General features: G+C 34.5%; 4 protein-coding genes across 4 annotated transcripts; 2 read left to right on the top strand and 2 right to left on the bottom strand.

The window, feature by feature from the left end:
* Positions 1 to 7033: 7033 nt before the first annotated feature.
* On the bottom strand, positions 7034 to 8190 carry LOC109582697 (uncharacterized). Its single transcript, XM_019997568.1, has 2 exons — positions 7754 to 8190; positions 7034 to 7668 (listed from the first exon to the last, which is right to left on the bottom strand). Exons 1-2 carry the CDS (start codon positions 8172 to 8174, stop codon positions 7199 to 7201), a joined length of 891 nt encoding a protein of 296 aa, XP_019853127.1. The 5' UTR covers positions 8175 to 8190; the 3' UTR covers positions 7034 to 7198.
* A 780-nt stretch (positions 8191 to 8970) lies between these two features.
* LOC100638983 (leptin receptor gene-related protein-like) lies at positions 8971 to 11118 on the bottom strand. The gene is made up of 7 exons (XM_003387150.3): positions 11024 to 11118; positions 10854 to 10943; positions 10515 to 10540; positions 10381 to 10462; positions 10270 to 10328; positions 9426 to 9457; positions 8971 to 9363 (listed from the first exon to the last, which is right to left on the bottom strand). Exons 1-7 carry the CDS (start codon positions 11053 to 11055, stop codon positions 9241 to 9243), a joined length of 444 nt encoding a protein of 147 aa, XP_003387198.1. The 5' UTR covers positions 11056 to 11118; the 3' UTR covers positions 8971 to 9240.
* Positions 11119 to 11177: 59 nt separating this feature from the next.
* Positions 11178 to 15860, top strand: LOC100639613 (ribonucleoprotein PTB-binding 1-like). The gene is made up of 7 exons (XM_019997573.1): positions 11178 to 11353; positions 11419 to 11531; positions 12127 to 12379; positions 13233 to 13522; positions 13758 to 14012; positions 14807 to 15103; positions 15520 to 15860. The coding sequence occupies exons 1-7, from the start codon at positions 11308 to 11310 to the stop codon at positions 15658 to 15660; spliced, it is 1395 nt and encodes a 464-aa protein (XP_019853132.1). The 5' UTR covers positions 11178 to 11307; the 3' UTR covers positions 15661 to 15860.
* Positions 15861 to 16034: 174 nt separating this feature from the next.
* LOC109582688 (uncharacterized) lies at positions 16035 to 22962 on the top strand. Its single transcript, XM_019997557.1, has 14 exons — positions 16035 to 16365; positions 17517 to 18101; positions 18156 to 18236; positions 18281 to 18555; positions 18602 to 18673; positions 18727 to 18942; positions 18995 to 19372; positions 19420 to 20880; positions 20931 to 21112; positions 21163 to 21340; positions 21989 to 22214; positions 22267 to 22299; positions 22354 to 22437; positions 22491 to 22962. The coding sequence occupies exons 1-14, from the start codon at positions 16035 to 16037 to the stop codon at positions 22781 to 22783; spliced, it is 4395 nt and encodes a 1464-aa protein (XP_019853116.1). The 3' UTR covers positions 22784 to 22962.
* Positions 22963 to 22979: the final 17 nt, after the last annotated feature.

The following is a 22979-nucleotide window of genomic DNA, read 5'->3' as shown; positions in this document are numbered from 1 at the left end:
ACACTCTCCTCAGCTACTTTTTTGTTACTCTCGGCACAAGAGTCAATAGCATTGAGAGTATCAATGCAACTCTGGAGAGACTTGAGAATAACTTTTTGAACTTTTTTTTGGCAGACACAGCTTCCTTGTTGAGCATCTAATTTGTTGTCAGTGTCCTCTTGTTCCTCCTGTGTCTCCATTTCTTCTTTTGGTGCTGGTTTTTGCTGTAACTCAGTGTCATCATCTAATGGCTCATCAGGATCTGATTCTTGTATGTTGTAGCCAAATGGATCAGATTCAAATTGCCCAAATTCTGTTTCCATGCCTAGTGCTGTAAGGATGAACAGAGAGAAGATTCCAACGATTATCTTCATAATGATTGTATGAGTATACTTCTCTAATTGTGTTAGCAATTCATGCTCTAGTTTTATAGTCTAGCAATAGAGGAATTCATGCATCTGTTTGTCTTACTGAAATATGTCACAATACTAACAATAGAAATACTTTGATTTGTGATTGTAGATTAATTGATAATACTTTCTGTACATTATTTGTTTTGATTTCCTTGTGACCTTTGTGTATCTTCACTGTTTATTGTGGCATAAAAATTTTTAATATAATAAACATACTTTGGGAAACATGAAATAATATCTATACATATTGTCAACACAAAATCTTTAAATAGTTCAGAATTATCCCAAACTTAAACAGAAAACATATCTCTAATTGGCATGACATACATGTACTATCATGTTCCTAGTCAATACAGCTGGTAGACCTATAATGAAAGAGAAAAGATACACAAGCATAAGTTAAAATATACAGGAAAAAGAGAGGGGATCAGACAAGGGAGAGGATAGAAAATGAATAAGGTATGACAAACCTTATTATAGCATACGAAGCAACTTTAAAAATTCACAAAAAATATAAATTTGATTGGAATAAACTCAACCTTTATACACAAAATAAGAACATGTATATGTATCAGGAAAAATTATAAATCAAAATTTGATAAATTTTGGCCTAAGACCAAGAGCTTTAACATCCATTAACAAGAAGCTGAGCAAAGTACTAAAATTTTGAGGTAAATTCTGCACATGCAGGCTCTCACCTTCCATCTATTGTGCCAAAGTCCTTTTTATTGGAATTGATTAATATGAGTTTTATGTCATGTAGACAAGAAACAAAGGATTTTTGAGTAGAAGTATAGCTAGTTTGGACATTATAGTAACTTTATAGTTAGTTTAGTCTCTTTTCATTTTTGTAGTGAATATTCATAATAGATAACACTGATCAACATTAATGGTGCAATGCATGCAAGGAAAATAGTTCAAGTAGCAACAAATAATACTGAAAGTTTAAATTATAGTGATAATTAATGGAAATTTCTAGCTTCAAATTAATGATAATTAGCATCAAAAAATCAACACTAATTACTGAGCACCTATTTAAATGATGTAGAAACTTAGTAGTGTGGTAACCAGCCCTTGCATAGCATGTATAGGTTTTGCAAGTTTTGCAAGGGGCTAGCTACCAGACTACTAATTCAGAGCTGATTTTGCCATAAAAATTATATCCCATGCACAGCAAATTTGGCCAAAATTTACTATTTGTGATGAATAATTATGCATCTTATTTCTTAGTATGGTCCTTATACTCTTTTAATACACAAATAATTGAGATCAACTTTAATATTTCAAAGCAATTATGATCATAGCATAGATCATCATGTACTACTAATATTTTGTACTAATGGATACTCTTGTCTATGTGGTAATTGAGTTTTAAACTGAACAATTAAATGAAGCAACTTATTAAAAATCCAAATTTAATCAGAATTTCTACAGCTAAAAAAGTTATAAAATTGAAATTTTTTTTGATCAATTTGTGATAAATTTTGGCCAAAAACTAGTTTGAACAACTTTAAAAATTCATTAAAAAGAAGCATAATGCTAAATTTTGTAGGAAAACCCTGTCCCTCACCCTCCTTTTATTATACCAAAGTCCTTTATATTGGCTGCTTGAACCATCTTGCATGCAGTTACCAAGTAGATTGCAGTCATTGCACCCAATAATGTAAAGTTAATATTATTTGACTAAATCTGTTATAAAAATTCACTACAAAAAAAACTAAACTAACTATAAAGTTACTATAAAATGTCCAAACTAGCTATACTTCTACTCAAAATTGTTTTGTTTCTTGTCTACATGACATAAAACTCATATTGATCAATTCCAATGTTTTCATCATTCGTATCTTGATCACTGCAAACCCTCATCTCAATATTATCAGCAGTAGTATATCCAATAGACTTGCGAAACCAAGGGAGAAGAGGGCGATTGCAGCATGGTGCTTCTTGTCCTCTACATTGCTTCTTGTCCCATAGTGGATCAGACAAAGCAAAGCGGTTATGTGGCCAATGACTGAAGCCAGATTCACAGTAGAAATCATTCCCAACAAATGGTGCTGGCTTGACTGTGGCACCATGATTACAAGGACATCCATGAGGAACATTTCTGGTGAACTCAGAATAGCCAGCTGCCAATGACCAGATGTGTTTGCGAGGAGAACCATGTGTGATGCTAACTCCATCAACATAAGGTGAGTTAATGCTGGATGACTGGTGAAAACGAAAGGCGTCCAAAGTATATTTTTGATATCCTCTGACCCGTCCACATACCAGAGAATATGGTACACGTTGTGATGGAATTGTTACGGAGTTACAGCCAGCTTTATTCTTGGTACATATTCTAGTACCACTTTGTGTTACCGTGCAAAGTGAAGAAGGACATTTAGCTGACTTTTTTGTCATATCCAGTTTCCCTAGTCTTGTCCATCCTCCTTTAATGCCACATAATGATCCCATGTGACAGTAGACTTGGGTATTGCAGTTGTTAATGGTTATTAGATATGTACCTGATGGACTGTTGGGATTCTCTCTCTTGATATGTGCACAAGATGAATACGTTTTGCACTTTCCTTCTTGCGCATCTAATTCATTGTTGTCAGTGTCCTCTTGTTCCTCCTGTGTCTCCATTTCTTCTTTTAATGGCGCTTCTTGTTGTAATTCAGTGTCATCATCTAATGGCTCATCAGGACCTGATTCTTGTATGTTGTAGCCAAATGGATCTGATTCAAATTGCCCAAATTCTGTTTCTATACTTAGTGCTGCTGTAAGGATGAACAGAGAGAAGAATCCTATGATTATCTTCATTATAATTGTATGAGTATATTTCTCTAATTGTGTTAGCAATCCATACTCTAGTTTTATAGTCTAGCAATAGAGGAATTCATGCATCTGTTTGTCTTACTGAAATATGTCAAAATACTAACAATAGAAATACTTTGATTTGTGATTGTAGATTAATTGATAATACTTTCTGTACATTATTTGTTTTGATTTCCTTGTGACCTTTGTGTATCTTTACTGTTTATTGTGGCATAAAAATTTTTAATATAATAAACATACTTTGGGAAACATGAAATATTATCCATGCATATTGTCAACACAAAATCTTTGAATAGTTCCCAAACTTGAAAGAAAACATTATAAACATGTCTCTAATTTAGTCTCGCCAGCCAGACTATCTCTAATTGGCGGCATGACATACATATACTATCATGTTCCTTGTCAATACAAATGGTAGACCTAACGAAAGAGAAAAGATATACAAACACAAGTTAAAGAGAAACAGGAAAAAGAGAGGACATCAGGGGACTTTGGCCCAATTTTGAGTAACTTTAAAACTTCATAAAAATTCAATTTTGATCAGAATTAGCTCTAACTTTCTACACAACTTGAGTACATGTATATGCATCAGAAAAAAATTATAAAATGGAGAATTTCCACTAGTGATTTTTAACAAAATTTTGTCAAAAGGCATGAGCAGCATATGAAGCAGCTTTAAAAATTCATAAAAAATTCAAATTTGATTAAAATCAACTCAAACTTTCTACTTAACATAGAAACATGTATTTTACCAGGAAAAATTATAAAAATAGAAAGCCCAAGACCAGTTTGAGGAATTTTTTAATAAGAAGCTGAGTACAGTGTCAAAATCCTGAGGAAAACCTTGTCTCTCACCCTTCTTTTATTATGCCAAAGTCCTCTATATTAGCTACTTGAACCATCTTGCATGCAGTTGCAGTTAAATGTGACTAAATCTTATAGATGATAAATTGATTTATTTTCTAGAACTTACAAATTCCCAGTAGCTAACAGTATTACAAATCTGACTTATGCTAGAGAGTGTAAACAGCAGAAGCAAAACTATATTTCTCTGATTAGTGACCTCTCTTCACTTGGTATTGACCTGAATTAGAGACAGTCAAGATTGACTCCCTATAGGTCATTTCTCACAATGCTCAATCAATGCTGTTCACAGCATTATCCCTCATATACCAAACCGAAACAAACTAAGATCTCATATCAGTGATTTTTACCTTCTGCTGAGACCTATCATAGCTAGCTGAGGTTATATCTCTAAACAAATCATCTTCTCTTCTCACTTAGCTCTACTGCAATTGCTGGCTCCTATACCATCTTCAATTGTTGTAACAACATCAAACGGTCATCACCTATATAATTTTTTGATACTCTTGCTCTTTAAACCTGTTACTCTCCTTCCTTTCTTTCTCCCTCTCTCTTGCTCTTTTTTGCTTTTAATTTACTGGCTTCCCATAATTTTTTGGTTCTAATTTTAGTATCATCTTTTAACTCTGTGTCCGAGCCTCTTTGATTTTTATCACTATTTGTTTTAATTAATTTAAATAATTATTTAGACCATTAGGTTGTGCTTCAAAAAAATTTTTAAAATGAATATTCACTACAAAAAAGAGACTAAACTAAAAATGAAACTACTAAAATGTCTGAACTAGCTATACTTCTACTCAATATTGTTTTGTTTCTTGTCTACATGACATAAAACTCGTATTGATCAATTCCAATGTTTTCATCATTTGTATCTTGATCACTGCAAACCCTCATCTCAATATTATCAGTAGTAGCATACCTAAGAGACTTGCGGAACCAAGGGAGAAGAGGACGGTTGCAGCATGGTGCTTCTTGATGTCTACATTGTTTCCTGTCCCACAGTGGATCAGACAAAGAAAAGTGGTTTTTTACATGACCAAAGCCGGATTCACAGTAGAAATCATTCCCAACAAATGGTGCTGGCTTGACTGTGGTACCATAATTACAAGGACATACATAAGGACGATTTCTAAGGAACTCAGAAAAACCAGCTGCCAATGTCCAGATGTGTTTGCGAGGAGAGCCATGTGTGATGCTAACTCCATCAACATAAGGTGAGTTAATGCTGGATGACTGGTGATGGTGAAAGGCATCCAAAGTATATTTTTGATATCCTCTGACCCGTCCACATACTATAGAATATGGTACACCTTGTGATGGGATTGTTACGGAGTTACAGCCAGCTTTATTCTTGGTACATATTCTAGTACCACTTTGTGTTACCATGCGAAGTGAAGAAGGACATTTAGCTGACCTTTGTGTCATATCCAGTTTCCCTAGTCTTCTCCATCCTTGCCTCATGCCACATAATGTTCCCATGTAACAGTAGACATGGATATAACGGTTGTTAGTTTTTATGCGATATACACCTGATCGGCTCCTGGGGTTGTTACTCTTGATATCTGCACAAGATGAATACAGCCCTCTGCATGTTCCATAACTCTTGAGTGACTGTGTTTGTTGATCATCAATGTCCTCTTGTTCCTCCTGTGTCTCCATTTCTTCTTTTGGTGCTTCTTGTTGTAACTCAGTGTCATCATCTAATGGCTCATCAGGATCTGATTCTTGTATGTTGTAGCCATTTGGATCAGATTCAAATTCCTCATCAAATTCTGTTTTCATGCCTAGTGCTGTAAGGATAAACAGAGAGAAGATTCCAACGATTATCTTCATAATGATTGTATGAGTATATTTCTCTGCTTGTGTTAGCAATTCATGCTCTAGTTTTATAGTCTAGCAATAGAGGAATTCATGCATCTGTTTGTCTTACTAAAATATGTCAAAATACTAACAATAGAAATACTTTGATTTGTGATTGTAGATTAATTGATAATACTTTCTGTACATTATTGATTTGTTTTGATTTCTTTGTGATCTTTGTGTATCTTTACTGAAAAATTTCAGACATGAAACATCATCCATGCATATTATCAAAACAAAATTTTAGAATTAGCCCAAACTTTCAACAGGTAGATCTATTTCAGGTGACTCACCTGATTAACGACGAGATAGAAAATGTATCAAGGAAAAAGGAAGGAAATTAAAGAAAAGGAAAGGAAAATAAACAAGGAAAAAAAGAGGAAAAAGAAACAGAGCCATAAAGAATACTGTTTAAGAGAAAGAACCCAATTCAAAAAAGCTTAGCTATAAATTCAAAGAAAAGTGAACTACATTACATTCTATTTTGTATTTTTTAATAATAGCATGTACTCACATTCATGTCAGATGTACTGGTTACAATATTTCAAACAAGAATCTGAACACTTTTTAATGCGAGAGGAATTGACAAAATATACAATAGTAATTCATGGTAAGTATTGCCATCATCTTTATAATAGTTATATTTTAAATAGTTAGTCTAACCAACAATGACTCAAAGCATCCAGCTCATGATGACATTATTAATAATTACTATAATAAAGCAGATGGTACTAATGGGAGTTGCTAGTACCAATAGGAGTGTAAATTATTTTATTTTATTAATGCACCAACAGTAAATAAAGGTATAACTGAAGTAGATCTATAATTTTACAAGATAAATTAAGTTATCTACTTCTATGCTCACATACTTTCCATTATTCAATTACAATTTGAAATGTAAAGTTTTATATGATTCATTGTTTTTATTAATATTCAAAATGCACAAAGTCTTTCTTTTAGCAAAATTTGACCAAAATCTCTGCACTAGGGTCTTTGACAGATTATTGAGCAACTTCAAATTGTACTAACAATGAGCTGAGCACTATATGCCAAAATTCTTAATGGTACACCCACTGCAGTAGCTTTTACAATTGTCAGCATGTCTTTTACTACTTATAATAATCTAAAACATTATGACAAATCTAAAACAAAATTATGGCAAAAAATTAAACTACAGCTAAACTGCATCTAATAACAACAATACTAAACTACAGTTAATACTAAACTACAGTTAATACTAAACTACAGTTCATGTTCTTTTTTGTTCAGCTTCGAAAACAGGACCTTGGAAGCAAGCAAGCAATCGTTGTGTGAAACCACCTAGGAAGACAACCATTGGCACCATTGAGATAACAGCAACCTTGAAATGCAAGCCCATATGTATCAACGTGTCTTCCAAAAACTCTGAAGTGGTTACCAAGATCAGCAGCTTCAATGATTGCCTTTCCTTTTAAGAATCCATCCTCTTCTATTGTAAACCTGCGGCAAGAAATTCGAGTTGATCTGGCACAAGGGAAGAGTCTGTTGAGATTAACAAATATAGCACCAAGACGAGTGTAATGGTAGCCTCTAAATCTTGGCCGATATGCCAAGTATCGTCCAGTTTTAGACCTTCTTCCATTCCCCATATACATCCTCTGTAGCAATCTTCCTGATGTGCGTAAAGTCCCTCCATTCACCTTCTTGATTTTCAGGACTCTTGATCCATCAGTCCATAAATAGAGGAGTTGAATCACTATAATCAAAAGGGATCCAAAAATAAAACACAATTTAATCCTAATGCTTAATGTTGTATGCTACATACCACAGTAATACCTCACCTGGTTGATTTCGGAAGTTTGACTGAATGACTTTGTTAATGTGTGCATCAAGTGCATTCATGTATCTTATATCATAGAAACGACTTCGTCTGGCTGCCCTGGCCTCCATTTCTTCTTTTGGTGCTGCTTCTTGTAGCTCAGTGTCATCATCCAATTGCTCATCAGAATCTGATTCTTGTATGTTGTAGCCATTTGAATCAGATTCAAATTTGTTGTCAGTCTCCTCTTGTTCCTCCTGTGTCTCCATTTCTTCTTTTGGTGCTGCTTCTTGTTGTAAGTCAGTGTCATCATCTAATGGCTGATTAGAATCTGATTCTTGTATGTTGTAGCCATTTGGATCAGATTCAAATTGCCCAAATTCTGTTTCTGTGCCTAGCACTGTAAGGATCAATAGAGAGAGGAGTCCTATAATTATCTTCATAATTATTTCTCTAATTGTGTTAGCAATTTTCGCTCTAGTTTTATAGGAAATCATGCCTTTGTTTGTCTTACTGAAATATGTCACAATACTCACAATAGAAATATTTTGTTTTGCGATTGTAGATTAATTGATGATACTTTCTGTACATTATTCATTTGTTTTGATTTCCTTGTGACCTTTTATTCAAAAATTGTGTTGACAATATGTATGGATATTATTTCGTGTTTTCCAAAAGTACATTTTTATCATTATTTTGAAATTTCTATGCCACAATAAACAGTAAAAGTACACACTTTTACTGTTTTTTGTGACATTAGAATTTCAAAATAATGATAAAATGTACTTTGGAAAACATGAAATAATATCCATACATATTGTCAACACAAAATCTTTGAATAGTTTAGAATTATCCCAAACTTTCAACAGAACACATCATAAACAATGTCTCTAACATGACATATATACATGTAGGCTATCATGTTCCTTGTCATTGCAACTAGTAAACCACATGATAATGCATGGGTTCAAAGATTAGGAAGATGGCCATTATTTTGTACAAGTTACATCAATTGACTAGATGACATTCTTGTCAGGTACATGTACCTGACTAGAAAATGCATCAAGGAAAATAGACAGAAAAACAAAGCCTCCATGAAAAAAAAAACAAGGAAAAGCAGAACTAAGAATAATATTTATGAGATAGAATCCAATATCAACAAGCTATAGCCAAAAGAATCAAGGAAAATGATCTCATTACGTTTTGAATTTTTTTCATAATAGTATGTGCTCAAACTCATTTCAATCATTATAACATAAATTAAAACAAGAAGTATTGTTTTATTGAATGTTAAACTGAACAATAAATTATTAATGGAAGTGGAATAGCAGTTCCCATGAGAAAATATAGCATAGACAGACAATAATTATAACTACAACTGAGTATAGATATTTAAAAATTCATTTTCTTTACAGCACATGCAGGACAAAGAGATAGAGAGAGGAGATACATGGAGAGATAGAGACACAGAGACACAGAGATAGAGAGAGCAACACTGAGTTATGCTGGTCACCAGTCATCTGATGTCCAATCCCATTCTTCTTCTCGTGTGAAGAATGCAAAGAAAGCATAGACAGTTGAGAAAACAAAAATATTAGCACCACCAATGATACCAGCAGCACCATACTCAATCTGAAGAGAGGGAGAAAGGAAGGAAACAAACATAAGCATGACTTTTAATTAATGTGACATACAATCATGTTCCTTGCCATTACAGCTGGTAGACCTAACAAAAGAGAAAAGATACAGGAATGTACATTTAAAAATAAACAGGAGAGAGGATCAGACAAGGGAGAGAATAAAAAACAAGGATGAGAGGCAGGGTTTCCCACAAAGTTTTAATTGGGATAATGCTCAAACTCTTGTCGGTAGATTTTTGACTTTGCTCAAAAATATCCTGTACTGGTCCTTTGGCAGAATTTCATCAAAAATGGCTCCGAGAGAATTCTCAATTTTTATAATTTTTTCTGATACGTATACATGTTCTTATGTTGTGTAGAAAGTTTGAACTGATTTCGATCAAGTTTGGATTTTTTATGAATTTTAAAATTTACTCAAAAATCAGGCAAAAGACCCAAGGCTACCTTTGGTCATTAGCCAAATTTCGTCAAAAATGGCTCCGAGAGAATTCTCCATTTTTATAATTTTTTCTGATACGTATACATGTTCTTACGTTATGTAGAAAGTTTGAGCTGATTCTGATCAAATTTAGATTTCTTGAGAATTTTAAAAGTTACTCAAAAGATCAGGCAAAAGACCCAAGGCTATAGCCTTTGGACATCAGCCAAATTTCGTCAAAAATGGCTCCGAGAGAATTCTCGATTTTAATAATTTTTTCTGATACATATACATGTTCTTATGTTGTGTAAAAATTTTAAACTGATTTCGATCAAGTTTGAATTTTTTATGAATTTTAAAAGTTGCTCCATAAGCTATAGCTTGCTTGTTGTCAGGTCATAAAGCATGCCTTTTAGCTCACGTAGCATGCTTTGTAGGAAACCCAGGTGAGAGGTAGTGCCATATCCCCCTATTACTTACCAAATCCAGACACAACTATGCATGCCGAGATAAAATAACAAATATCGTACAGCACTTTACTAAAGGGAAGAGGAATAATGTTACCATGGAAACCAAACCACACCCACTTACAGGCTTTCTTCTGATGCACATTCTCTCACAGTACATAGCTTGGCCAATGTGAGCGGCACAGGAGCAAGGAGATAAAAAATAACTAAATTATGATAATTATTGTAATTATCACTTATTTATATGTAAATACTTACGAACAAATAGACCCCACCAGTTTACTCTAAAAAAACAGAAAAAAGAAACTTTAATATGAAAATAACAATACAAGCAAGTCCTTAAATAGTATTAGTTTTAATGCTCAAAAAATAACTTCATTAGCATGTACAATTACAAGGAATAAAAATCCAGTCATTTTAACCTAATATGAACCCAAGAGATTATGTACATAACTAATTAATCCCTTGATTAAACCAGAGTTACAAGTAATTCCAATTTCTATCCAGGACTGTGTCTAACCACAAAACTAGTCTACAATGGTGATGTACATGTACTCGAGCAGTATTAAATAAATAATAAATAAGTGATGTACTCACATTCCTTCATTAGCTGATTCATAATGTAAGGCACAACCAACAAACAATAATATGATCCCTATTGTAGCAGATAAGGCTAACCCTATTAAACTATAAAGTGTGTATGTGAGAGAGGACATAAAACAAAGAAAGAAAGGAATGATTGTCACAGAAAACAACACTTGGCTTACATTAAAAATCCTTTATTACACTTTAACTCCATGATCTGTTTATCTCTCTTGCTGAATAAGTATCGTGGGCGTGGCGACCACGCCTTAGAACGTAGGCGTTGAGATCACGTGATGACTGTCAATTTTAAAAATTCAAAACTCGTGGTATTATAGTGACGTGGACGTGGATGTGCAAGATTAAGAAGCTACTGGTTTGTGTCGGTTTGTGTCGAGCTGGGAGCTGAGAAATCGGAGGATAAATCTAATATTCTGCCTACAAAATTACTCTCTCTTTGTGAATAGCAATGATGGAGGAAAGGGACGAAATTTCGGAAATATATTATACTAAAAGTATAACTCTCTGCCATTATATATATATACATAAATTAACTCCTTTATGTCTTATCTTTTTTTAGATGATGAAATACCTGTGACAAAGAAGCTGGAGCTGGTGAAGGAGATGGATGAAGAGTTTGGTAAGAAAAGGAAAGTCATTGTGAATGGTTTGCCACCGGATTTCACAGAAAAGGTAACTATTATTATTATTATTAATGTTTTTGGGATGTATGCTGAGAATCGTAACCATCGACTACATAATTTATTTCAATTTTGAATTTTTTCGCACCTTATTTTAAAGGGATTTTATGACTAATAAAAGAGAAAGATTATAGTCTATAATAATTACTTTTTTATTTTAATTTAAATACATGCAATTATTAGTAAAATGGGTGTACTTTGTATTTTTTTGTTGGCTCAATAAAACTCTAAAGCAGGAATAGAGTTATGGTTGCATATTTTGTGTGGTTTCATTTTACACTTTTAACACGAAATGTGCCAATATTTTTGAAGTGATGTTTACACAGTTTAGACGAAGAATATGTACATGTACCAGTACGTGTCTTTTTGGTAGAGGCAGTTGGATTAATATTAATTTTTCTATTTTTTTCTCTTTCATATCCTCCCTCTTAATTCATGGATTTCCTTCTCTTCTATTTTCACTTCATTCAAATTTATACTCCCACCATTCTCTCTCTCTCTCTCTCTCTCTCTCTCTCTCTCTCTCTCTCTCTCTCTCTCTCTCTCTCCCCCTCTCTCTCTCTCTCTCTCTCTCTCTCTCGTTACAGGAGTTAAGATCACTGATTCCTGATCAAGATCGTGATATAATGTGTAAAATCAGCGACGGATCAGCCCGTCTAATCTTCCCTACTTCATTCCAAGCCTTTAAAGCGATTCAAGACCTCAACAGAATCAAAGAACTCAGACACGAGAGAAGTAGATTACAAGCATCTTATAGTCGGCCAGACTCTCTTCTTTTCATTGGTAATATACCACTCTGGTTTAAGAAGGAGAATCTAAGAGAACTATTCAGTCCATTAGGTATGTGTATATACATGTACATGTACATGTAGTACTACATGTACATACTATTGATGTATGATCGTATTGTAATTTGAAGAGGATGCATGTACATATAATTTTCTCTCAATCTTATTGGAATTTTCTAATTTGGAAATATGTGGACATCATTTACACATAGATGGTTCAAAATGTCAGGTTTTATGTGGCAAAATCTCTCAGTTTGCCAAATTCAAGTCCTAAAATTACAAACGTACCTCCTATATGTATTTTCACTGTTTTGGTTGTTTATGTACACACAGTACCCTCAGCTTATGTTATACTGTGTTTACACTAGCTTTTTTAACTGAGCCAGCCCTGTTTAAAGTGGGCCAGCACAGTTTCATTTGATAGTGTAAACAGTAACCAAACTGAGCTGAAGTGAGCTGGGCCAAACCAGGCCAGCATGGTTAGTACAGCAGGGCCAGCTCAGTCTGGTTCAGCACGGTTTGGCCGACTTATGTAGTGTAAACGCAGCATAAGTATAGTTTATAAGTACATGTACATGTACTGTATGATGGCATGAGGTAAACATGCTCTGTACATGTGTCATGTGTCATGTGTATTGCTACTGATAAGGTTCACCAATCAATATAATGGTAGCCTTATGGCCTACATGTATGTGTGCATTAGTATCTATGTTCTACACATGTAATTTGTCTTTGTAATGGTGAGAGACAATAGAGGGAATGAGAGCAGCTGTAAGAGTATAAAGGAACAATAATGTATAATTATGTACTTGAGTAGTTCAGACATCCTGCAATCTCCTGTATCTTCCTCTCTCTCTCTCTCCCTCCCTCTCTCTTTCTCACTCTCCCCCCCTCTCTCTCTTCAGGTACTGTGTTAAGGTGTCTAATAATATACAGTATGTCTCGTGGTCTCAGTAAAGGCTACGGGTTTGTTGAATTCTCGACACGCGACGAGGCCCTACTAGCTAAACACATAATGGCCACTAAAGCAATTGGTGGACGTCATTTGAGAGTTGATTTTGCTGATAATGGGATGCAAACGACTGCTGATCTTCATTCAAAAACTCTCTTTGTTGATCGACTCCCAAAGACTTTTAAGAATGATTTAGTACTCCAGAAGATGTTTGAAGTTTATGGTACCATTAATTTCTGTCAGGTAAGAGAATGTAACTTTATGTACATTTTGGGTAATTAATTTACTTAATGTACATGTGCATGTACTTATTTTCCATCTTTTTTCTTATTTCTTTAATTCCCCTCTCTCTCCCTCCCCCCTTCTCTCTCTCCCTCCCGCCTCTCTCTCTCTCCCTCCCGCCTCTCTCTCTCTCTCTCTCTCCCTCCCCTCTCTCTCCCTCCCCTCTCTCTCCCTTCCTCTCTCCCTCTTTCCTTAGGTTGCTATAGCTCCCAATGGCTGTCCGAGGTGTTTTGCATTTATTGATTTCAATTCATCATTTTCAGCTGAAGAGGCCCAGTTTAATCTCAATGGATATTCCTTTCAAGGACAAGAGATAAGAGTCTCCTATGGCATGCCTTGCAGACCTGGTGCTTGTATCTTACAGCCAAAGAGTCTCCTGCCTAACTTATGGGGCATGACTGTCCAGCCCATTGTCTTGAGCAACTATGAAACACTTTTACAGGAATCTGCTGTAAGCATGGTATACATGTACATCTAAAGTGTGTGTGTGTGTGTGTGTGTGTGTGTGTGCATCAGTATATTTGCATTCTGTTATTAAAGGTAATAAAAATTGGACTAAGATCCAAAGAGTACAAGGACTTTAGCCAAATTTTCTCAAAAATGGCTAGGAGCCAAATCATCATTTTTTATAATTTTTTCTGATACATATACATGTTCTTATGCTGTGTAGCAAGTTTGAGCTGATTTTGATCAAGTTTGGATTTTTTATGAATTTTTAAAGTTACTCAAAAATCAGGCCAATGACCAAAGGCTATAGCCTTTGGTCAAATGCCAAATTTTGTCAAAAATGGCTTCGAGAGAATTATTAATTTTTATAATTTTTTCTGATACATATACATGTTCTTATGTTGTGTAGAAAGTTTGAGCTGATTCTGATCAAAATTGGATTTTTTATGAATTTTTAAAGTTGCTCCAAATGCCATGTACTGTATTGTAGTGCTTGTCAGCTCATGAAGCTCATGCTGTTTAGCTCACTTAGCATGCTTTGTGGGAAACACTGACATACATGTACATTAGTGTATGTGTACATGTACAGTATGTATCTTTGGAAGTTTTTATTTCAAAAAGCAAACAAATGTTGATTTGGTAGACTATTAGTAGTGTACATTGTAGTACAATGTACATATACATGTACATGTACAGTGTAATAGTAAATTATATTAAATTATAATATGTCATTATAAATGATACGTACATGTATACATGTACATGACATGTGAATGATGTGATTTTCTTTTTTATTAGATATATACTCACGTTCATCCCATCCCTCCCCCTCCTCCTCCTCCTCCCCCTCCTCCTTCTAATGGAACTCACTCATACACGGCATACAATTATCATTCTCATGATACTCACTATCACCACCATCATCATCATCACGACTCACCAACTGTTAATACTCCGTCTCCCCCACCACCACCTCCTCCTCCTTTTAGGCCACCATTATCCTCCAGTGTCACTAAGACAAAGTTAAAGTTAAAGATAGTAGAAAATGTGGAAGAGAGAAAGGAAAACGTAATGCCCGTATATACTTTATTAAAGGTAAGAGATTTGTACAATTATTTATAGTACAATTATCTCTTCATCATTTCTTTAATTTCTTGCTTATTTTTTACATGCACCGTATAGCAGGAAATTTTTGAGGTGATTAATTTTGGCGAATTCAGCATTTTGATAGCCATTCGCCAAAATAAAAATCCGCCATTTTGAGCCATTATATGAATGCTCAATAGCACGTGGCCACATATTCGCCAAATTAAATTTCGCCAATCACTACTAAATTTAGCAATTCGCCAAATTTTAGTCCCTCCATATAATTTCCCACTATACGGTATCCCCTCTATCTTTCTTTTTCTCCTCCAATTGTTCTTTCATTTTTTAAATTATTTTTTCTCTCTCCTCTCACACGCTCTCTTTCTCTCTATATTTTCTCTTTTTCTCTCTCCTCCTCACACAAGGCTGGTAACAAACGCTCGATACATCACAATTCAAGAGAGAGGTCTCATTCATCCAGTGTATACAACAAGCCGTACATAGGACAGCATGATCAAGGAATCCCCTTTACTCATCCACTGAAAAGAATAAAGACAGGATCATGAGATCAGCCATTTTCATCAATTATCATTATTTCAATTTATTGGCCCTCTTTCTGGTTTTGGACTGTTCCCCTATTATAATGTATACTATTATTATTATTATTATTATTATTATTATTATTATTATTATTATTATTATTATTATTATTATTATTATTATGTCAGATGTAACTTGTTCCGACAATACATGTGTGAATTATTATTATTGTTATCATTATTATATTGTATTTTGTGTTCTCTTATTGTATTATAGTATTCTAAACCTATCATTATCATTATTATGGTTTCTTGCTAAAATGCTAACAATGTAGCTTGAACATTATTCATTGCTTGCTGGGGGCGGTTTCCGAGGTTCAATTAAATATTTTTGCGTTTAAATGGCTGCTGTAGAGGAATCAGAAGAAACTCCTCTTTCTGCCTTAGATGAAGCATGTCGACTCCTTAAGGCTAACTTTAAAGTTTTATTGGAATTAATAGAGCCAGATGAGATGTGTGATGAGTTATACTACTCCGCTAATTTATTGAGTGACCAAGCGTACGAGTTTGTCACTAATCGTAAAAATTCGTTAAAAGACAGGAAAAGAAGGCTACTATACACAGCACTCCAGGTGATGAAAGGATATCGTGAGCGTGTTGAAGCCTTTGTCGCGATGTTGGAAAAGTTTGCATCGACAGAAGTTATTCAGAAACTGTGTGCGCAAATAAGAGGTCAGTCGATTGACTAGTCTATTATAAAATAAGTAGCGATGGGCGATTCTGAGTCCGGAGTATTCGATTCCGAATGCAATCGTACTCGTATTGTCTGAAACATTTCTGAATTAAACCACACCCTTTATTATTAATAATAGTTAATTAATCAGTAGTTAATTCATTATTGCATTTTTATTTCTGTAGTTAGTAACACGTGGCTTTGCGCATGCGCAGATCTAGTACTCAGAATCAGTATTTGATTCTATTGATTCCAGTCTCAAAAGTATTTGGAATTGGAATCAAATGCAAATTTCTGGATTCGCCCATCTCTAAAACTAAGGTTCTACACTAGCAATTCTTATATATCCAGACATGGCCTGACCCTTGCACTGGTCAGGCCACGCCTGTAATTCTTATGTGCATTGAACCACTTTGAAACACCATCTAGTCATTCCACAATTGTCATAGTGAATTTCACTCAGAATTTTATAACATAGTGCATTGTAGCAGTCAGTAGCGTAGGAAGGGGGGGCTAGTGGGGCTGAAGCCCCCCCCCAATATTTTCTAAGGAGGGACAGAGCCCCCTCAATATTTGGGAAGTGCTAAAGCAATTCAAAGTAGTAATATTAACAAACAATTTACATGCATTTTTTTATAAATTAATATTATAGCATATAATCTTTTTAACATTAATGTCTCACATAATCTTAGCAAGTCAGCTCCCCCCCCAAAAAATTTGGCCTTGATACACCTTTGGTAGCAGTTATTTCAAAAAATTATTTTTAAAAGCTACTCAATGTAAAAAGTTATTAAATTATTTTTAAAATTTGAAGGCTATGTAAGTATCAAATATTTATAGAAATAAAAGAGTATCGTATAGCAAGAAATTTTGGAGGGAGTTAAAATTGGCAAATTGCTAAATTGTAGTGATTGGTAGATTCTAATTTGGTGAGTTTGTGGCCACGTGCCATTGAGCATGCACATAATGGCTCAAAATGGCAGATTTTTTTGACGAATGACTATCAAAACACCAACTTCGCCAAATTTAATTCTCTCTAAGATTTCCCGCTATACGGTATAATTATTAACTATCAGTTATCAATTACTGTTGTAATAAAAATATAGGTTGATTTATATACAATTAAAGCATGTCCTTATTTTAATAATAGAAATTATGACAAGTACTAATCAGAGTGACCAGATCAAGCTTCAAGAATTTAAGATGGAATTATCGCTTCTGCATAAGCGTACTTTACGATCTGATGAAAATATTGATGCTAAGTATACAGTCATAAGAGAGTGCATCACATCGTTTTTCAAGAGTCAGTTTGAAAGCTCTGTTTCCAAATCTCAGCTGCGTGAATTGTTGAACAGACTTTGTTATAAGGAAATGATAATTCCAGCTGATCTCTATACCTGGTCTTTTGCGATGTTAGAAGAAATCACTCGTACTTCTGATACTTCTGTTGCCATTAATGAAGCCATGATACCTCCAGAAGCTGACAAGAAGCTGTTTTCTGAAGCAATAGTTCATAATTGCTTGATATTATGCTGTCTTGTTGCACATAAAGACAGCAAGAAATATTTAGATAGCATTGTTCATGATTTCGATGAGTTGTCTGTATCAAAGCCACAAGATCCAAAATTGGAGCGTTATGTTATAGCGAAACGGGAAAAAGATAAAGAGCTTTATATTGGCTTCTTAGGTGAGCCTGATCTTGAGATATGGCAGAAAAGTGGTATTATCAGTGAAGGTATGCTGCATGGGCATCAAGCTAAATTTATGTGTTACATGCCTGTCTGTATAGGTATTTCGAAGCAAACTGATCGCTTACCGGTTCGTTTTTTTGTTGAACAAATACAAAATGGTTATTCTATTATATTTACTGGTAAGCTCATACATGTACATCAATAATTTTTTTAATTTGGATAGGATTTGAATTTGGTGGTCTGTTGGCACTCTCTGTGTATGCTTCAGTATGGAAGCAGACATGTCTTAGCATTAGTAATCTTTCACAGAGTACAATGTGTGTCACATTTGGTGTGCCACTGGTTCCACTCAAAGCAGTAGAAGATAAAACTGTAGAAGAGTGCCTTGCTGAGATGAAAGAAAATAGCCACATTTTTCAGCTGCAGGGAGATTTTGTGTCAAGGTTACTACGATTTGATGATATTACCAATGGAGTAAAAGATCATGACAAAGTACATGTAAGTCAGTTATTGATGTATGGCATTTTTATTGTTACTTTAACAGTTGTCTGGAAAAATTGGTGCAGTTATTGTCAATGATCTGCTTAAGTATAAAAAAGCAGGGAAACAGGATAAGGTACAGCAGTAAAGCATTATAGCTACAGTACATGTTATACAAACTGATTTTAGAGTCCTGAATTTGAAAATTCTTTGTCAAATTTAAAGACCGTCCTTTCTGATGACCATTTGACGAAACTTCGAGAAGTTAAACTTTTTGGAATATATCATTATGTTCATTCATATATGGTCTCTCAACTATTACCACAAAGAGCTCAAGAAATTTTGAAAATTCCAAGTGCAGCAGAGCTTGAGAAAATTCCAAAAAATAGTAGCATCTTAGAGGAGGTAAACTTTATAATGTACTTTTGCTTTTCTAATTCATGTTTTCTTTTTAAAGCATTCCATAGAAAAGTACTATGATGTACTTAAGAAGTGTTTTGTTCATTCTAAGAGCCCACCTTCTGTTGCTGCTAATGTTGTATCTCTTTTGAAGCCTGATGTTTCCTCAATAACATTCTATCGCCATGGAGATGAAATTGCACTGGTGCTACAAGGACAAAACCTCTGGTTTTGCTCTAAAATTGGCATAAATGGCAGAAGCAATATAATTATTGATGATCTTGAAGCAGATGCTACTAGTAGATCTGTTCGTTTTAACTACACTCCTAGGGATCAAAAAGATTTGATTATTGAGAGGAATACTGAGACAGTTGATATTGTCTTGTACAGCCACTTTGCAAATCCTATAAAACGTAAAGTACCTGTGAAGTGTATGGTGAGTTTAAATGGTTATTGTGATATTCATTTTTGTTTTAATTTTAGGGTGAATATCATATATCATATCGGCAACGACAACTTGCTATATGTACTCCTGGTGAAGTCATTAAACTGAGTTTTCTTACTGCTTTACTGGAGTGCATTTCAGATGGTGTAGTGTCAAAGCGCTACAAAACCATATGCAAATTTTTAGATGAAGCAACACGAATAGTTCCAATTGAAAGCATCTGCTACGCTATTGAAAATGCACCTCAACCTCAAGAGATTGCCTGGAAATGTGCTGAAGCTTTTGTTTCTGTTGATGTACCTCCTCCTCCTTCCATTGAATTAGCAGCTGGTTTGGATAGAGCATGCATGTGTTTAGCAGTTGGCTCTGATCCTGTATTTCTTGACCATTTGCAGCGGGAATTTCTTCGGGTTATTAATCAAATAAGTTCTTCTGGTATGCCTTTTCCTCCTGTAGTAGATGTGCATGTACCGGTACCTATGCCAAGGTCATTTTCTGAGGTTGTCCAAGGTAATCCTGTGAGGCCTCATCAAAATCCACTTCAACCTTTGGATAGAAGCACTCTTCTTGCCTTGATGAATAAACTTCGAGAAACAGCAAGAAAATATTGTGTGGATAATGCTAGGACAACCCTACGAGTAATAAGTGGAGCTAATGTTAGAGAGCTCTTTGCAACCAGAGTTGACAGAAAAGGTGGCAAGCTTCTTTCTCCAATAGATGTCTTGAAAGAGGGACGGAACAAATTAGATGCCCTTAAAGCTGAAGAATTAGAAAAAGATATTTTTCATGAATATGATAAATCTAGTGAAGAAGCAAAAAAGAATTACAATGAAGAAATGCTCACAACGATTCAAAATATCTGTAACGATGAGCTCCTAATCTGTACGCTATTACTGGGAGGCTTTATGGAGCAGCGAATTAGAGTGCCTTTAGTAGATTCACCTTTGGAAACTGCTCACATTCTTCAGACCACAGAAGCACCACCAGCTGTTGGAGTTTGGGCTTTGTTCAGTTTAGATATGCTCGACTTAAAAAAAATGTATGCCAGCAGAAAAGGTAAAGCAATGGTTGTAAAAGTGGAAAAGTACATTAAGGGCATTTTTAAAAAGTCTAGTCAAGCATCTGATCAACACTCAGAATTTTATGCTGGTAAACTGCAGTTTTTGTTGCAGTGTTTAAAGTTTAATGAAACTGTCAGCTGTAATACAAGCTACATTAGCTACTCTCTTGAAACTCAACTTGCCGAATTGTGTTCAAAAAGAGATATTAAACCAACAACTAGAGTAAAAACATTAGTATTGAAATGGGACAATTATTTTAAAAATAACCTTTTGTATCACGTATTGCAGCCATATCGCCCCCTTGTTGCTCGCTGGATTATTTGGTGTCTAAATATTCATCGTTTAAGAGAAGAGTTAGCCTCTCACACCACTGTGGGGATTGTGGGCCTTAGTAACTCTGGGAAATCATGTCTTGTTAAAACACTTTTCAGACAAAAGGTACAAATAATTATAGTAGTCTATAAATTTTAGAATAAATTTTTAATTAGGTAGCAGTTGGTTCAACTAGCATGCAGCGTACTACTGTTTCATTTCTGTATAACTTGGAAGGCATGGTTGATGGATTGAGTGTGATTGATTTTCCCGGAATAGATGATGCAGATGAGGGCACACTGTATTCAAGAGAATTGCTTCGTATTTCTCAATTAATTGTTTTTGTTCTTGATTATAAGTGAGTTTTATAACTTACTTGACATTATTTTAATATGTTTCACTTTATAGGAGGTATGCTACTAAAGCAGCCAAAAATTGCATTGAGTTTTTTAAGAAATTTGGAGTCCCAGTTTTGATTTGCTTAAGTCATGCTGATAAATTATATGCTAATACATGTATTAGTGATGATGGAACAGAAAAATGCTCGAAAGATCATGGCAGGCGTTTCATACGGCAAGAATTAGAGGTTGTTGATTATTATCATTGAAGCAAATTTGAATACCCCACCAATAGGCCTTACAGTTTTCGGGTTTAATAAAATTCTAAATTTGGGGTGGTTTTTTCAGGTTAAATAGGAACAAATGGCAATAGGGGTTAAATTCAGGTTTAATCCTGTCACATTACATAAAATCGGGTTGTTTTTAAACAAATTTAAGAACCAAACTCAGAAGAAAATATAATTATACTGTACAAAGTGTTCTGAATGTCTTGATTAAAAAGTTCAAAGTCATTTGCATATGTCAAGTTTCAGATGACATTAGAAATGAAATAAACCACCCCTACTATGAGCTAAGCACACTCTAGACCACACCTCTTTATGTGTAACATTAAGTTATTTTTATGGTAAAAATCGGGTTTAGCCTGAAAAGATTTATTATTTTCGGGAGGTTAAAATCGGGTAAAATCGGGTTAAACCCGGAAATTGTAAGGCCTACCCACCAAGCAATTACTCAGCATACACTGGCAACATTTCTTGTTGCATGGAAAAAATTGCATAGTGTCATAGTGTTATAATTCAAATCATCAAATGATTAAAGTATAAAATTTGATATTAGCAGAAAGATAATTTTATTGTCGTTTTGCATATGAGATTCTGTCTTATTTTGATTTTTAGAAGTTACATGAGAAGCTTGATCCTTTGCCAAACTGGGAAATGGGCTTTTATTCTTTTTGTCAAGACAAAGACTCTTCTCTTAATTGCAATGGGGGTCGCCAAGCTTTGTCTGATGCTGGAATCTTGTCATGTGATGATGTTGGGGTATGGATAGAAAAGGAATTACGGGAATATTTAAAGGAAGAAGACATTGCAGAAGGCTTGAAGTGTTTTTTGGCATCTGAAAGTAAGCATTCAGCTAATGCTGCTATTAACTCTTACTGTGTTTGCCACTATAGAAAAAAAAGATGAGGACTCTAAATTAAAACAAAGTATGTCATGTTACTAAAAATGAATTTTTAAATGTTTTATTGCATTAATTGAAGCTACAGTTGTTGATGATGATGCCACAGGGCCGACAAAAGAAGTTCAGTTTTTGAATGAGGAAGAAGATACATGTCAAGCCAAAAGTATGCCGGCACAAATTAATTTAAAAGTGTAATGCCGCAAACTCTTTATATAGGCTATAAAACTCCATTTGAAGCTTCTGAAGCTATTAAGTTACTACGTCATGCTAAATTTGGATTTACAAAATCATTTCGGTATTTGCTGTCAGAACTTTGCATCCCGACAGATATGAAACAAAAATTGAAGGAAGAAGCAAAGTATGATGGACATGACTATGAGTTTCCAACAGAAAAAGCCATTGACTGGTGGATAGCAAACAAGGAAGGGTCTTGGGAAAAGTTTTTGGATGTCTTAAGGAATTGCGAAGAGGCAGCTGCTGCTTCATATATCGAAAAAAGGCTTGTGTAACTTGTGAAAATGAAAAATTATTAGTTTACTTTTTGTGGTAACATTATTGTAACTAGTGTGATAGTTATTTATATAATTTTATGAGAGTAAGCATTTAAACCGATTTAATACAGTATTGTTATTGTGTTGCATGTATTGTATAAAAAATTGCTGATGGGCGTTGTCAGGCACACATGAAATTGAATTTATTAATTTT

Source organism: Amphimedon queenslandica, unplaced genomic scaffold (assembly GCF_000090795.2).
Source record: "Amphimedon queenslandica unplaced genomic scaffold, v1.1 AMPQUscaffold_13363, whole genome shotgun sequence".
NCBI lineage: Eukaryota > Metazoa > Porifera > Demospongiae > Haplosclerida > Niphatidae > Amphimedon > Amphimedon queenslandica.
This window is presented reverse-complemented; position numbering and strand designations above follow the sequence as displayed.

What these genes read in the sequence shown, in the direction of transcription:
- LOC109582697 (XM_019997568.1), bottom strand. Translation starts at nt 8,174, where the DNA reads ATGAAGATAATTATAGGACTCCTCTCTCTATTGATCCTTACAGTGCTA. An exon ending in AAACTTCCGAAATCAACCAG is followed by an intron (nt 7,669 to 7,753) that starts GTGAGGTATTAC and finishes TTTTGATTATAG; the next exon opens with TGATTCAACTCCTCTATTTA.
- LOC100638983 (XM_003387150.3), bottom strand. Translation starts at nt 11,055, where the DNA reads ATGGAGTTAAAGTGTAATAAAGGATTTTTAAT. An exon ending in TGTGCATCAGAAGAAAGCCT is followed by an intron (nt 10,329 to 10,380) that starts GTAAGTGGGTGT and finishes TCTTCCCTTTAG; the next exon opens with TAAAGTGCTGTACGATATTT. An exon ending in TAATGGCAAGGAACATGATT is followed by an intron (nt 9,364 to 9,425) that starts GTATGTCACATT and finishes CCCTCTCTTCAG; the next exon opens with ATTGAGTATGGTGCTGCTGG.
- LOC100639613 (XM_019997573.1), top strand. Translation starts at nt 11,308, where the DNA reads ATGATGGAGGAAAGGGACGAAATTTCGGAAATATATTATACTAAAA. An exon ending in CACCGGATTTCACAGAAAAG is followed by an intron (nt 11,532 to 12,126) that starts GTAACTATTATT and finishes CTCTCGTTACAG; the next exon opens with GAGTTAAGATCACTGATTCC. An exon ending in GTACCATTAATTTCTGTCAG is followed by an intron (nt 13,523 to 13,757) that starts GTAAGAGAATGT and finishes CTCTTTCCTTAG; the next exon opens with GTTGCTATAGCTCCCAATGG.
- LOC109582688 (XM_019997557.1), top strand. Translation starts at nt 16,035, where the DNA reads ATGGCTGCTGTAGAGGAATCAGAAGAAACTCCTCTTTCTGCCTTAGAT. An exon ending in ATAGTAGCATCTTAGAGGAG is followed by an intron (nt 18,943 to 18,994) that starts GTAAACTTTATA and finishes TTCTTTTTAAAG; the next exon opens with CATTCCATAGAAAAGTACTA. An exon ending in AAGTACCTGTGAAGTGTATG is followed by an intron (nt 19,373 to 19,419) that starts GTGAGTTTAAAT and finishes TTTTAATTTTAG; the next exon opens with GGTGAATATCATATATCATA.